Below are 13,888 nucleotides of genomic sequence, written 5' to 3' on the forward strand. Positions count from 1 at the left end.
GGTAGACTAAAGATGGCATTGGGTGGATGTTTAAATTCGGTCAAGACACCTGCCATGAAGAAGAATGTGCTGGAGGACAGTGGTTGTGTTGAACCGAGGGGAAAAAAATGACCTGCAGTGGATGAATTGCAGGACTCTCCAGCCAAATGTACAAGGAGCCAAACGGTCAATGTGCCTCCGAAACGATTGAAGAAACCGAACTCCAGATATGTAACCAACTTTGTTGGGTGTTGAAGTTCAGGAATCCAGTGCATGTTTTTATGGTCCATATTTCATATTTTGTATAATAGTATATAATGACTATGAGAACCAACTACATGATGGATTTTACTATGCATTTTCTAAGAACTTGATGACTCAGTCAACTGATTTGAATGCATGGCATTGAAGTTGAATGAGCTAGTGCAGCCTGCAAATATCCCTCTCAGCATTGGTCACCTGTTTTTGGGCATCCACATAACCTCTGAGAACGTCCCTATTCTCTAACAGAATCTCAGCTGGTGCGTGAGATGCTGTCAAGCCATTTGTGGTGTTCTCTATCATAGCATGCATGTGCTCGTCAGCTTGGAAGCATCAGTGTTGTCCAGAAATAATTCAGAGAATACACTCACTCAAGGTGTTACCAAATGTCTTCAGTCGGCAATTCACCCTAAGAATAGTTTGGGTGCCTTCATAATCATCTTCTATGATTTCTGCAAATAATTAACCTTAGCTTGTGTTCTATAGAGATACAATCCAACACATACTGATGGCTGAGCTTTCCTTGGAATCTTGGTTGATGTCCATATCTCCATGTACCGGATTTCTGAACCCTGATGATATGCCTTAAAGATATCAATAGGATGTCTTGCCATAATCTGGAGACATACCTTCATTGACATTTCTGTCATCATTGGGTTGGTCATCCGACAGCTCAATAACCTCTTGCTGTCCATATCCCCATCCGAGATTATAAACAGGTCTGTCATCACCACAAAGATCGATGATGTTGTCCGGTCTGGTCGTTGGTTTGTCAGTTTGTCAACCATCTTCATTCTTGCAATCGAAGGGCTCTTCGTGGATCTGGGCCCATCCAAGATCGTATACCAGACTGTCATCATCGCCCGCAATACTTGATGTCTCTTGTACATCACCGGGAGAAGATTCAATGGCAAGGCCCATACCCCACCCAAGATCGTACATTGGTCCATCATCTCCACCATCCAACACCTCCATGCGGCCATCAATCCGATATCTGGATGAAATGTCAGAAACACCCCACCCTAAATTGTACACCAGTCCCTCTTCCGGATCGATCAACTCCGACATGTTCTCTGCTGCGATGTTGGATGTTTTAGTGGCACCCCATCTGAGATCATATGAAGGCCCTGTGCGGTATTTAGTATGTCATTGACATATTAACTTGGAACAAACTTACCAGTAGAGAAATCATCCACTGACGTGGAGACAGCAGTTGCAGATTTGGCCAGAATATCTGCCCACCCAAGATTGTATGATGGGCCATCTTCAACGAGCTCGTCCACATCATCTTGCATGATGGAGTCTGTTTGTTGGGACTCTAGAGATGTTGGCACATCCAATTTTGCCTAGTTGTTGTGAAACATAGCTGTGGATGTTGCAAAGTCAATTATATGCCGGATGGAATACTGGGAGTACTTACCAGATAGCTCTTGGATGCTGTTGTCCACTCCGGCAAAGCACCTGTCAAAGTGATCAGAGGTGGAGTGTCCAATGAACATGTCCAGGTCGCTGATCCACTTCTCTGGACTCATGTTGTATTCTGTAATATATTTAGTACTTGACAACTGAAGAAGCTTGACCGAAAAGAGAGAACTTGCTTCGAAATTTCCCATTGCCGAAGCAGCGGCTTACCATTTGGGGCGTTCACTGGTCTATGGGAACAAAACCACCCAACCATTCTTTCAAGGCAGTTTGATATTCGTCTTCGGAATATGACTTACCAGTGTTAGCAGCGCTGCGCTCCTGGCCACTTACCAAAGGAGATGAAAAATGAACCTTTCGGTTGGACATTTTACGGGTGCTTGTCATATACCAGATTCTACACCTCACTTCCACTATGATATCTTGTCCAAATCCTCATATATCCGGACATCCATATGATCCCCACCCAATCCAGTTCACACATCCAATCCACACCCAACCCTCATCCAAACCTCATCCATATCCTATCTGAACCCCTGGCTTTCTGACCTTCGGATCTTGTCCGTGGTCATATCCAAAACTATTCCTGTGCACCTGCACATTACCCCATTTAGGATATACCTGTGTTTCTGGCTCTCGGTTATCTCTGCTTCCGTCTTGATAATGTATTCCGTATGAGTTTCATCTCCGAGTTCATTATACCTATGTTCCATTGTACTTACTAATGTGTTTCCATGTGCTACATACATAGCCTTGGACTATGCTTACTGATCTTCCGTTATGCTACCTACAGTATATAAACTTGTAGTACAACTCCTGCAGACCTCAGTCTGATCATTACTTTTGCTTTTGTTTCTGTTTATCCTGTTACTTATTATCTTGTATCTTCCTTACCTCCTGTCTATATAACTCTGTTTCCGTTCTTGCACTTGGGCTTTGGCCCTTGTAAGCCTTTGGCTCTGGGCTATGGGATCATTCCCTAGTCCGGAGCCTTGATCCTTCGTCCTCTAATCATTTTCAGACTTTGTTCTGTTTCACCTCTGACTCTACGTATGGTAGTCTTATCCTGTTTGTTTCTATTCCAGATCTTGTCTGGAGTAGTCTACACTATCCTTACATAACCTCCAGACCTACTCTACTATAGTAGTTCACACTACCCCTTAGATCTACAGAGCTCTGCTCCTCCATCTGTCCATCTGTCCATCTGCTTGTCTACTTGTCCACTCATCCACTTATCCACTTGTCTGCTCATCTGATCCTCCACTACTCCGCTCCTCCTACCTTCAGACCTCTGTTCCTTTGGATCTATCCTGTCATGTCCTTTCCCTCCAGAGCTTTGCTCTTATCCTGCCCTGGACTTTGTTTAGTGGTCAGCTCCTCCATCCATTCTACTTGGAACTTGTTCCAGTAGTCTTACCATTATTCCCCTCACTCTGAAAGTAGTTCCAGTGTGCTTTCCCACACTCATCCGGAAGTCCATCGGTGCTCTATTGAGCAGTCCAGCCCAAGAGTTCATCTGGAGTTTCTCTCTGGACTTCACTGGAACTCCCCTTCAGACTTCATCCGAAATTAAAGGGCACATACTTGGGTAAGGGGCACAGCGCACGAGCTGAGGCCAAAGCCCTTTCGGATCTGTCAACCCTCCAAGCACGTCTTTAACAGTGCTCAGGAAAGATGAATATGTTTTGTTGTTGGGTTGAGGGATACTGGATTAAATAGTGAACACTGAATGGTCCACTCACGAGTCTTGTGGTGCAACAGATGTGGTCGATGACATGTGGACCTTCTCCACAATAGCGGTTGTTATGCACCGTGGTAACACCCGAATATTTAGTGTAATGTGATTAATTGTGGGTCAAGGCACAATAGACATGTGGCACTGGAAAATGCCATAGCTGCACTGTGACCACAATTGCTTGTCTCTATATATACATTACAACTTGGGCTCTGACTTTTCTTCCTGAATTTGCACACCCATACTTAATTTCCACATTAACTTCAACTTTGTACATTCATCTACTGTTTTTTACTCAATGTCTTTATCTGAACATGCTCACAAAGCTTTGAATCTTGTTGGTGACAAGATTCAATGGATCATCAAGAAATACGAGAAGCTCCCAATGGGAGACTCGGGTGCAAGGACTTTGGCACATGAGATTGCTGTTACTTTGGTAAGTGCTTCCTTTAAATGATAGTTAGTTTCACTAACAGGAACGATCTGTTTGACAGTCAAGTGCCTTTGCCCAGCACAGGCATGCCACAATCTCAGTGCTACCCATGCTCTTGTCCTGCGCTGCAGAACTCTGGGATAAGAGCGCACCAAATGGAAAACTCAAGGGTTTGCCGGACTGGTCTACAATATTGGATGACAACACTTGCATCTGCAGCCACCTGCTTTTTGGTAAGACAATCAGATACAGGCGTCCAGACCCTCCAGTGTCACCTCCTCTGGTCACTGCACCTCTTCCTACCCCTCCTACACCTGCCATTGCACCAGCAGCCCTGGCCAGCAACTCGACTCATGCAGCAGTGGCATCAACCCTTTTTCCCATTCCTGCTCCTCCACCTCCGGAACCGACTGCCAAATGGTTCAACTTGGTTGTTCCGGGAAATAAACACAAGGCACTGACATCTGAGCTGGAAGATGATGTTGAAGAGCCTATGCCAAGACTGGCCAAATGGCCAATGTCCAAATCCTGGCATGAGGTTTGGCAAGCTGCTCCTTGGGAGCACAGTTGACCCCGGAAGAGGGTAAAGTTGAAAAGGATCATCAGCGATGATGAGGATGATGAAGTGCTTCCAATGGAAGTAATATTTATGAAGGTATGTTCTCTCATGTCTCCGAGTATTCCAGCCATATTGATGGCTCCTTTAAGAACAAAAATCAAACAGTGAACAACGCCAGCCCTATGGTTGTGCCACCAGTAGCCGCAAAGGTGTGTTGAATTTTACACATGTCAATTTGATGCTAACCAATTTTCTAGCCTGGAGTTGGAACTTCGAAGATGACCATATCTTCGGAGCACCTCTTCAGTGACAAATGTGAGTGATGCATCAAGTATGATGTCACCTGCATTGTTGTCGCTGTGAAGAAGGCAGGTGAAGTCTGGAAGTGCTGCCGCACTTGTGACGAGAAGAAGACAAAGTGCATCCAGCTGGATTCTGATGTGGCCGAACTTCTGCACGGGCATATCACATTGAAGAAAGTGAAGGCTGCCACTGCCTCTGAAAAAGACATCAAGACTTGCTGTGGACTGGAAAGCAAATGGTTCATTGTTCCAAACCCAATTCAAAACTTGGTCAAAGGGCCCACCTGGTGAGCATGCAATACATGCAACCTTGCGTGCACGTCAAGCATCCCCTGTTCCACGCATGGCCTCAAACACCGAGGATTCTGCCAATGAAGATGCAGAGGGTGACAATGACCCACAATCTGGTATGTCATTTGCTGTTCCTAAATTGGTAGATGCTAATTCATTGTACCGCAAATAGATGTGCTGAAGGCAACTGCAGCACCCATAGATGTTGTGCCAGAGGTTGTTGCACCAGCAGCCCCCATCAACAATGATGTCAACATGTCTTTGGCTCCTGGCAATGATGCACTAATGGGCATCACAGTACCCGATGCTCTGCAGGTTCCACACCCCACCCTATTTGATGCTATCTGGACAATTGAGGCCCTCGGGACCAGGTTTGAAGGCATGGTCACATGCTCAAATGATCGCACAGAGGCCTTGCATGAGGATATGGTGGGTTGGATGAGCACCTTGGATGAGGAGTGGAACAGGCGGTTTGCCACCATGGAAGCCAAAATCTGGGATGTCAAATTGAAGAATTCAGGCAACATGGCATCCATTGGACACATGGCCAATGCCATGAGCATGTTTCATCAGACCAGAATGCCAAGCTCTTTCGACCCTCCCACTGGCCCATTGATGCAAGGTTACCTGTTCGGCCAAATCCCCAGCTCTTGGTTCCCAAACGCTCCAGAGCTTGCAGTGTAGCACTTGAGCTTGTGCTAGGCTCGTATTCAGCTATTTTCCCTTGCATGTCAAACACCCATTGCACACAAATCACTTCCAATGTTATCCGACACTTACCCGCTCAATCCAATGTTTATCCACTAAACCCAACACTAATCTGACAAAACCCACTAACCTGAAACCTGAAACCTGAAAAACATTGGACCTAATGTTTTGACATCAGACTCATAATTATACCTTCGGACTTTGTTTCCAAAAACAGCAAGCCCCTCGGGTCGAACGCACTTGTCTCGCAAGTATAGCAGACTAGGCTGTGCAAGACCAACACTATTATATTGCTAAACACTTACTTCATGTAGTGTCCAGCAATTGTTGTATCTCTACAACTGGAGCCCACTGCGAGGGGTTTCTTTGGTTTAGTTTGATTTTTGTTATCTAGGTCATTCCACTGTTTCCAACACTCCAAAACCCAAAACCCGAAGCCCCTATTTTCGGATCTGACACATCCAACATTTTTGTATTTTGACTATGACATTTCCTGCACCATGGACACAACCCGAAACACGCACAGTATGCCAATAGCCAGTTCCTGATTAGCCCCACATTTTTCAGGCAACCTGTATGAAGTCCTAGACTTCTTGAAGACAGTAGATCAGCTCGGACAACATGCTGATTTACCCAAAAATTTTCGGATCAAGCATGCCTTGAAGTATATGGACTACGACGAAAGAGAACTATGGCAAACTTGCGAAGAATGCACTGGTAACAGCTATGAATATTTTGCTAACACAATTTTGGACTTGTACCCAGAACTAGGCCGATGATATGTCTGACCTGAAAGTCCAAACCCAATGTCCGACCTGATGCACAGTACCCCAGAACCTGAAGCATCCGAAATTCATGAGAAGATCTCTGAATCTGCAACCATCTCTGAAACCCGCACCAAATCTGAAGAACATGAAGTATCCGAAGCAGTATACTCCGTTGCAGTTTCCGACACCCCAATTTTTGGATCCGACACACCTGAAATTTCGGACATGATCTTTGGACATGCCAATTCAACTTCGGAAAATCTGGAAACCTTTGTTGAGACAATTGAAACTAATGTACTGACACCCGAAACACAGAGTATAGAGCTAAAGCCCCTAGGACATGAAATACCCTAAAATTTCAGATCAGATCATTCAGAAATAAGAGATGTTGATATTGGAGCATCGGATTACAAACTCGGACAGGTAGTATGTCAATCAGACACCACTGACAATTTTGTTCTTGCAGCATTTGCCACCTTAGCATTCACAGGTTATGTTTATTTTTGTAGGATCGTATCGCACCAGTCAGGAAAAGAAACACCTCAGTCACCATCCAAAACCCCTGGAAGACCTCCCCGAAGCACTCCAAAGATATCCGACAACTTTCCGAAAATTTATGCTACAGTTTCGCTAACCCAATGTTTTTCATACCAGGTCCAAAAATTCCGTCACAAGTATCCCATCAATCACTCCTACCAGTATCGCCAACCCTCGCACTCCCAGATCGCATTTGACCTGTATGAAAGCCGACGAAGATCATATATCAGGAAGAAACTGTAGTCCAAAACCTGAAAATTCGGACATATACATATGGTATTTTGCACATACAATATCACTTGTTTTACCCCAGGATTAGGCCGGAGATTCCTCGCACGTACCCCCCTCATATACCTGTCAAAGGACAAGAATTTTGGACAGACATTTTCGGACATTGTGCAGACTCAGCCAATTATTTAGCATTTCACCTTCGCACCGCAGCCTCGCACCTGCGCCATTATCTATGTAGAAATTTGGACAATCGGAAAACCGGACAAGAAGAAAAAAGAAAGTTGCTCAAAGAAACCAAGTCAGACGGTACTCTGCACTTGATGTCCGAAAATTTGTGTTTTGCTTGCACTTACAATTATTTTTTTCTTGTTTTTTGTTAGCACCCTAGTGGGGGACATATAGTACGAACCCGAGACTCGGACATAGGGAAATTGGACATTCGGACATTGGACATTCAGAAAACATCAGACCCGACCCTTGGAATTTTCGGACATTGCATTTGGACACTTGGACATTGAGTTGTTCACCCCAGACATACTTGCACAGATGAAGAGCAGTGATAGATGATGCAGAGAAGTCGAAAAGATGACAGAACATGAGCAGACACATATTGGTGCATTTTCGGACTTGCACTCAGAGAGTTCCCATGCTAACATCGGCCACATCGGCCGCTTGGATACATTCCCGCACTTCGCATACCCTCACATCACTTCCCCTATGCTTGAGATACCTCACATTCCATCAGATTCATCATCCACAGCACTTGCATTGCGAAACACCAAAACAATCATGCATCCCTGCTGTTTTACCCAATTTTCCTGTGCATTGGCCGAAGATTTTGGACATTCAGAAACACATTTGTTCGAACAAGAACATCATTCCCTCCAAAATGTCCCCTATCTAATCCAACACATTCTTATGATTTCCAATGAATTTTCATGCACCCGACATTTCAGGTCATTTATGAAGTTTATGACTGAGGACAGTCAGTATTCAAAGCCCCTAGGAGATGTAGCACTCGAGCTCGTGCTAGGCTCATATTCAGCTATTTTCCCATGCATGTCAAACACCCATTGCACACGAATCACTTCCAATGTTATCCAACACTTACCTGCTTAATCCAATGTTTATCTGCTAAACCTGATGCTAATCCAATGAAACCCGATGCTAGTCCAATGAACCCAATGTTTCAGCTGCATCGGACCCGATATTCTCCCGTGCACTTATCCTCCCTATGTCCTGTCCTGTCGTATCTATCCCCACTAGGTGCGCAGTTACTTGTTTTCATATTGCTAACATTGTAGAACACTTTATTACATGTCCGCAGTACATCGTGTTTTATTACATAGGACATCGGACCCGAAAATCAGCGCTACTACTTTCGCCTATAGCACTCTGAGTTTCTACATAGACACTATATATTTAGCATACCTCCTACCTATTTTACTGATCTTTCTACCTCTGAGTAGGAGGTCATCCAATATTAGTAGTTCTTAGCTGAATTGCACAATATCATCCATTCTTTATATGAAACACTCTGAAACATCTGACATTCGCTATCCCCGACATTCACTATATTCCCAATGCAAACCCGACACAAACCCGATGAAACCCGCTAACCCCAAACCCAAAAAACATCGGACCTGACATTTTTGACATCGGACTGGTAATTATACCTTTGGACTTTGTTTCCCACACTTCGGACTATCTTTCTTTTCGTATAACTGATTATTCTAATACCAAACAGCAAGCCCCTCGGGTCGAACACACTTGTCTCACAAGTATAGCAGACTAGGCTGTGCAAGACCAACACTATTATATTGCTAAACACTTACTTCGTGTAGTGTCCAGCAATTGTTGTATCTCTACAGCGGATCAGTGTTTCGGCAGTGGGAAAGGAATTTACCACTGCTTGGGACCTTTCACAAGGCCCATGGCCTACTCCAGAGACCTGGTCTGTCTCACCACTTCGGGCATCCAGCGAGCCACCACAGCTCAGTCATACTGTTTCATAGTTTACCTTGGGCGAATCTCTTTGGTGCCCATCAATAGTTAGAATAGTTATGGATGCTTCATACAATGTACTTATAGTTGCTTGAGCTTCCCATGTAGATATTACCATGTACATTTGGATTTCAATGTCCCACAGAGGGTTCAGATTCAATATCCACCATCCCACTGAGAGAATGGTGCCATAAGTCAGCATCTTCCCCCATATTTGAATGATCCACTTCCGATGACCTTAATGTTGGACCATTTGCATTGGCCATGTTACCCACCAGACAATAGCATGTATACAGTTTTCTCGGCCATTGTCACTTCCTGAAATTTATTCCATGCAATATACCAGACTGACCTGTGTTTGTTTGAGATACCATTCGCATATTGATTGAAGCTCACCTGGATACACCAATACATATATACTGGGCTTTCAAGGTTGATAATATTTGGATATCTGCCCATATATACCAAGATGTCGCTTTCATACAATCCGGCAGATCTATACCCACAGAAAACCTTTTACAAATCCAGTCCGGCCCGTCAGCATATACTGACATATTTGTCAAACAGATCTGTGGCTTCCTCTATACCATTTAGATGCCCATTATGGCCTATCCACATCTACCAGTATACAATTTTGAACACTCATTCTGACTCATCCGTACATCCTGAGATGTTATTCTCATTCATTCTGGCCTGCCCATGTATACTGAAAGGCCATTTGTATCCCCATTCCAGCCCATCTATAAATACCCACATGTTACTCCTGTCCTCATTTTGGCCTATCCACATTTATTGATATATAATTTCGACAGTCATTCCAGCCCATCCATATATACTGACATTCCAATCTTGTATGCATTCCAGCCCATCTGTCAGCATTGTATAGCCATATTCATGTGGGCCCATTGATTATACCAGGCACAACCTGCATTTGGGCCTGGCTTGGATGACCCATCTTACACGGAAGAATCTCAACTTCGGGTGTCCATGTAATAGGGAAAGTATTTACTGAATTATGTAACATTGCAGATAATGATCAAGCCAGCTTAAGCTTAGGTTAATATTTCTCAGATCGCTTATCTCAATCTTCTTCCTGACCATCCATCATCTTCATCATCTTACAGAGCATTGTGCAATTATTCTTGAAGCCCTTCAAAACCTGCAATCAAATACTATTGTAGGTTGTCTTATCATTGTCATTGTCATTGTCAATATCTGACTTGGGAACTTTTCAAGGTCATCTCTGGCATCACACCTGCAGAGTATGCAGCAGTATTAGTGTTTACATCTGAAGAGAGAGATTTTGAAGTTCAGGCAAAGTGTGTGCTGTCATCAACTATCCCTTGCTACTTATGGTACTCATAACATGTTTACAGATTCGCCTATTTTAAGGACACACAAGAACTTCAAATCATGCCTCCCCTCCCTGTCCATGAACAACCAGCTGCCCACCTTTCCAAGGCCATCAACAAATTCATGGATGCTCTTCCATACAACAAACTCTTAGTACATGTGACCATACACCTCAACCACCACATCCAAAACAAGGTCACAACAAATATTCCAGATTTACACCTCATTGTCATGATACAACTGCCAGAGGATGACAGTTCAGATGACATGGAGATTTCGAAGCCTGTCTCTAAATGGATTGAAGAATGTGGACTTTTGTCAGACTATGACTTCATGGTGCAGAAGTTGAGAATCATGTGTGATGGCCATCACAACATTGATCTTGCTCTGATCATGTCCTTCAAAGAGCAGGTTAGATGGCAACAGCCCAAGGAGACGAGTATTGCCGCTCAAACCCTTTGTACGAGTCCATATTAGAATACGAAGAATTCATCCCTGCATGCATCAAGAAGAATCTCAAGTTTGGTCCAGTCACCCTCCACTCACATGTATGGATCGACGTTAGCTAGCAGCAGGAATCCAGACACATTTGCAGGGGGGGTACATTTACACAATTACTATCTGAGTCTTCTATATTCTGATCCCAGCTTGCTCCCTGCAGACTCTTTACCCAACAGTAGAGATGTCTGATGTCAAACACATGCTGAGGGATGGTGCCAACATGTTGAAGGATTACATCATTTCACTGATGGAAGGGATGAGTTTAGAGAAGTCTGCAATCCAGCTTGTGCATAAATACAATCCCTCTTTCGAGCCCATTTGGGGGGCTGCTGTCAATCAAATATCTTCCGCCATATATCTTACAGCATACTGCTGTTACTTGGATTGGTGCATCTCACAGACTGCCCAATCCTTGAGCACTGGTGATCAGAATACCACCACCTCCATCTCATCTGATCCTACTACATTGGCCTCCTTGTCTGATCCTACAGGCGCTTCGGTCGTGCATCGGCGCATGCATCCTCGGTTCTGTTGTTTGTCCTCCGTCCATCCATTCCATGTCCATTTGGTTCGTCGGTGCATATTCCTATCTTATTCTCATGTATTCTGACATATCTCTGGCACTTGCACACACATTCTGTATGTTTCATCATGAACCCTTATTACATGTTATCACATACTCGCTTTGCTTGACAGCTCGCTTTAGCGCTTGACAGCACTTAAATGCTACTTAGAATATATATTCTCCTGCCTCTCTGTATAATGATATCTTCTTCTTCCTGCACATCATTGGACTCTAAGTCAGAATCTCCGTCATATCCGCTGACCGACATTAAGCACCTGAACGCACACGAGCACTGGTCTTCATATTCTCACATAATAAACATTGTCTTATCTGTCTCCCAACTTACTTAGAGTCGCTGCGCTCCACCACCTGCACGTGCACCTCACGTTCACTCAGCGCACGTTACTGCACTTGTCGCTCAGTAGCGCTTTCGCTTCTTGTGCTTCACTTGTCATCGTGTGCCTCATCAGGCTTATCCGACAGCCCGGTTCAGTGTTTCCCTCCACTATTATACATAGAGGAACCTTCTCAGTAGCAATCCCCTTGGGCCAACATTAGTTCGCGCACAGAGGACCCTCTGAGTATATCTCATACCACCCACTTTCCATCATTCTACATTCCTCACTTACAACTGGAGCCCACCATGAGGGGATCATCTGAGAAAGCTGGTAGGGTACTCAGGCCTACCAAAGACCGTGTCGCAAGAAATGAAGCCTTAGAAGAATTTAGAAGAGCGGTCGCCTCTTCATGCTTATCAACCATTCAGGTAATTTTGACTCTGGTTAAGCGCAACCGTCCTTGGAACTTTTCGGAGCCCACGCACCCAGATCTATCTCTATTTTCACCGAATCCATTCATGCCCGCATCGCCAGTCACGCCTTCACCCAAGGAATCAGTACACGGTGAATCCTCGGACAACTTTGAATCACATGACAACCCCCACAACTTACCACCAGGCGCATTTGTAGAAACACCAAGAAATCAATCAGATCCTAATTTTATTCATCTCTCTCCGCTTACCCCACTAGCCGTTTCAGCGCAACCATCAAAGAAGAACCCTTATCGCGATCACACACACCCTTATTGACCAAAGCACCAGCCATCAAGAAGGAGGAAATGGAGCCCCTTATCATGCCAAACTCAATCCAGAACCGCACAGCTATATATATTCCCCCAGTCCTTCAAACCACACCTATCACCAAAAACCCCCAGCATGCAAAAATGTTAATGACTATTAGAATGCCAACCTGCAGCTCGGACAAAGCACCCAAGTTTGATGGCACAGCAGAGAACCTCCTCGCTTTCATCGAGGATTATGAAGCATGTGTTGATGATGCAGGTCGGCTTGCAGGCGACCACATCAAAGGCATTGCCCTCTATTTTCCGGCCGATGAGCGCAAGCTTTGGTCCAGAATTCCCAAAGCCAAAAAAAGCGACTATGATGTTTTTATTAAAGCAATTAAGGTAATGTACCCAGTATGCGAAGGTGAAATGCGCTACACAGTAGCCAACCTGCAGGTGATAATGCAAAGGCAGGTGAAATCTCTGATGCCATCTTGGAAAGAATTCAGTGACTACCACCACATTTTTAACAAGGTCACGTATGTGCTCTTAAAGAAGGATCACATCGGGAAGTCTGAAAGGGACTGACTATTCTTAGAAGGTTTTCCAAGCGATGTGCAAGGACATATACTGATGTGGTTGATGATCAAATTTCCGGACCACCACCATTTAGACCCTTACCCCTTCACAGATGTTCTAGCAGCGGGTGAATTCTTGATTCTGTGATCAGGGGTGAAAGCCTCCAGAACAATCAGTGCACCAGTACTAATGCTGTACCCAAGCGCAGTCACGCCCTCGGTACCAATGCTGCAGCCAGCTGTGCCAGGAACTGTTGTTAAGCAGGAGTATCAGGCGCGCCGGTCTGGCAACTCCCTCCCAAATGGGTGCATGTTCTGCAGAAAGAACAATCATTTCTTGAGTCACTGCCAAGAGAAAAACGCATATATCAGCGCTGGCAAGTGTAAGGTACATGAGACCTCTATGAAGCTTGTGTTGACAAGTGGAGATTGGATTCCCATCCGCGCAAGTGACAGCACCCTGAAGGAGCGTCTTGATAGGTATCACACTAACAAACAGATGAACAAAGCGCTTCCTAGCGCAAGCGTAACTGCAGCGCTATATGTTCGTGTATCATCCAAAGTTGATGTAGTGTTGGACATAGATCCATCTGCATTCAT

At 44.6% G+C, this 13,888-nt stretch overlaps 3 protein-coding genes across 3 annotated transcripts; 2 read left to right on the forward strand and 1 right to left on the reverse strand.

Annotated features, from left to right (window-relative positions):
* Nucleotides 1–399: 399 nt before the first annotated feature.
* Nucleotides 400–2,031, reverse strand: F5147DRAFT_769760 (uncharacterized protein; the record flags this gene model as incomplete). The annotated part of the gene is made up of 8 exons (XM_041441071.1): nucleotides 400–563; nucleotides 612–692; nucleotides 747–812; nucleotides 870–997; nucleotides 1,181–1,367; nucleotides 1,418–1,586; nucleotides 1,661–1,701; nucleotides 1,962–2,031. The coding sequence occupies 8 exons, from the start codon at nucleotides 2,029–2,031 to the stop codon at nucleotides 400–402; spliced, it is 906 nt and encodes a 301-aa protein (XP_041297021.1).
* A 1,664-nt stretch (nucleotides 2,032–3,695) lies between these two features.
* Nucleotides 3,696–5,666, forward strand: F5147DRAFT_769761 (uncharacterized protein; the record flags this gene model as incomplete). The annotated part of the gene is made up of 8 exons (XM_041441072.1): nucleotides 3,696–3,833; nucleotides 3,892–4,368; nucleotides 4,411–4,485; nucleotides 4,539–4,598; nucleotides 4,647–4,704; nucleotides 4,762–4,937; nucleotides 4,969–5,098; nucleotides 5,155–5,666. The coding sequence occupies 8 exons, from the start codon at nucleotides 3,696–3,698 to the stop codon at nucleotides 5,664–5,666; spliced, it is 1,626 nt and encodes a 541-aa protein (XP_041297022.1).
* Nucleotides 5,667–10,175: 4,509 nt separating this feature from the next.
* On the forward strand, nucleotides 10,176–11,806 carry F5147DRAFT_649683 (uncharacterized protein; the record flags this gene model as incomplete). The annotated part of the gene is made up of 7 exons (XM_041433362.1): nucleotides 10,176–10,218; nucleotides 10,259–10,285; nucleotides 10,354–10,406; nucleotides 10,466–10,548; nucleotides 10,606–11,042; nucleotides 11,230–11,651; nucleotides 11,780–11,806. 7 exons carry the CDS (start codon nucleotides 10,176–10,178, stop codon nucleotides 11,804–11,806), a joined length of 1,092 nt encoding a protein of 363 aa, XP_041297023.1.
* Between the last annotated feature and the right edge of the window lie 2,082 nt (nucleotides 11,807–13,888).

This window comes from Suillus discolor, assembly GCF_016758755.1.
Source record: "Suillus discolor strain FC423 chromosome Unknown F5147scaffold_8, whole genome shotgun sequence".
Taxonomy (NCBI): Eukaryota; Fungi; Basidiomycota; class Agaricomycetes; order Boletales; family Suillaceae; genus Suillus; species Suillus discolor.